Source organism: Sinocyclocheilus grahami, unplaced genomic scaffold (assembly GCF_001515645.1).
Source record: "Sinocyclocheilus grahami isolate Dianchi unplaced genomic scaffold, SAMN03320097.WGS_v1.1 scaffold2244.1, whole genome shotgun sequence".
NCBI classification, from domain to species: Eukaryota; Metazoa; Chordata; class Actinopteri; order Cypriniformes; family Cyprinidae; genus Sinocyclocheilus; species Sinocyclocheilus grahami.
In genome coordinates this window covers 23,237-23,701 of record NW_015507423.1, presented here as the reverse complement: position 1 = coordinate 23,701, position 465 = coordinate 23,237, and the positions used below count along the sequence as shown (strand labels likewise).

The window sequence follows — 465 nt, the reverse complement described above, 5'->3', positions numbered from 1 at the left end:
AATGGCAGTGTATTCACATATTCACAAGAGCAGCCTGTGTGTGTTTTCTGTACGTGTATTTCCGCAGCATCGCTGACTCCGTTATGTTTTTGAAATGTAATAATATTGAACATATTAATAAATAACGTGAAAGATGCCCAAACCCAGAGCGGTGACGCAGGCGAGGCGCGCCATGACGTCACGCGGCCGGCGACGTGCTGACGCCGGCGGCGCTTCCCAGCATGCAGTGCGCTCCTGAAGATGGCGGAAGGCGGCGCGGCGGATGCGGAGACGCAGAGAGGAGAGATCGCGACGCTCCTGAAGACGCCGCTGCGCAGAGCGGACACCTGGTGAGACGCCGAGGAGCCTCTGCAGATTCAGAGAGGATCAGAGAGCAGTCACAGACATTCAGAGCCGCGTCGCGGTCGGGTCCGACACATCATCATTACAGATCACCACACACACACACACACACACACACACACA

The 465-nt window shown here is 55.9% G+C and overlaps 1 protein-coding gene across 2 annotated transcripts in view; it reads left to right on the top strand.

Moving 5' to 3' along the window:
• Positions 1-216: 216 nt before the first annotated feature.
• LOC107574476 (ubiquitin carboxyl-terminal hydrolase 15) overlaps positions 217-465 on the top strand; it is a 19,121-nt gene continuing 18,872 nt past the window's right edge. For both annotated transcript variants that reach the window (XM_016260908.1, XM_016260907.1), the window contains exon 1: positions 217-329. In XM_016260908.1, the coding sequence (XP_016116394.1) occupies positions 241-329 (89 nt within the window). In that variant the 5' untranslated portion in view covers positions 217-240. The remainder of the gene's footprint in view (positions 330-465) is intronic.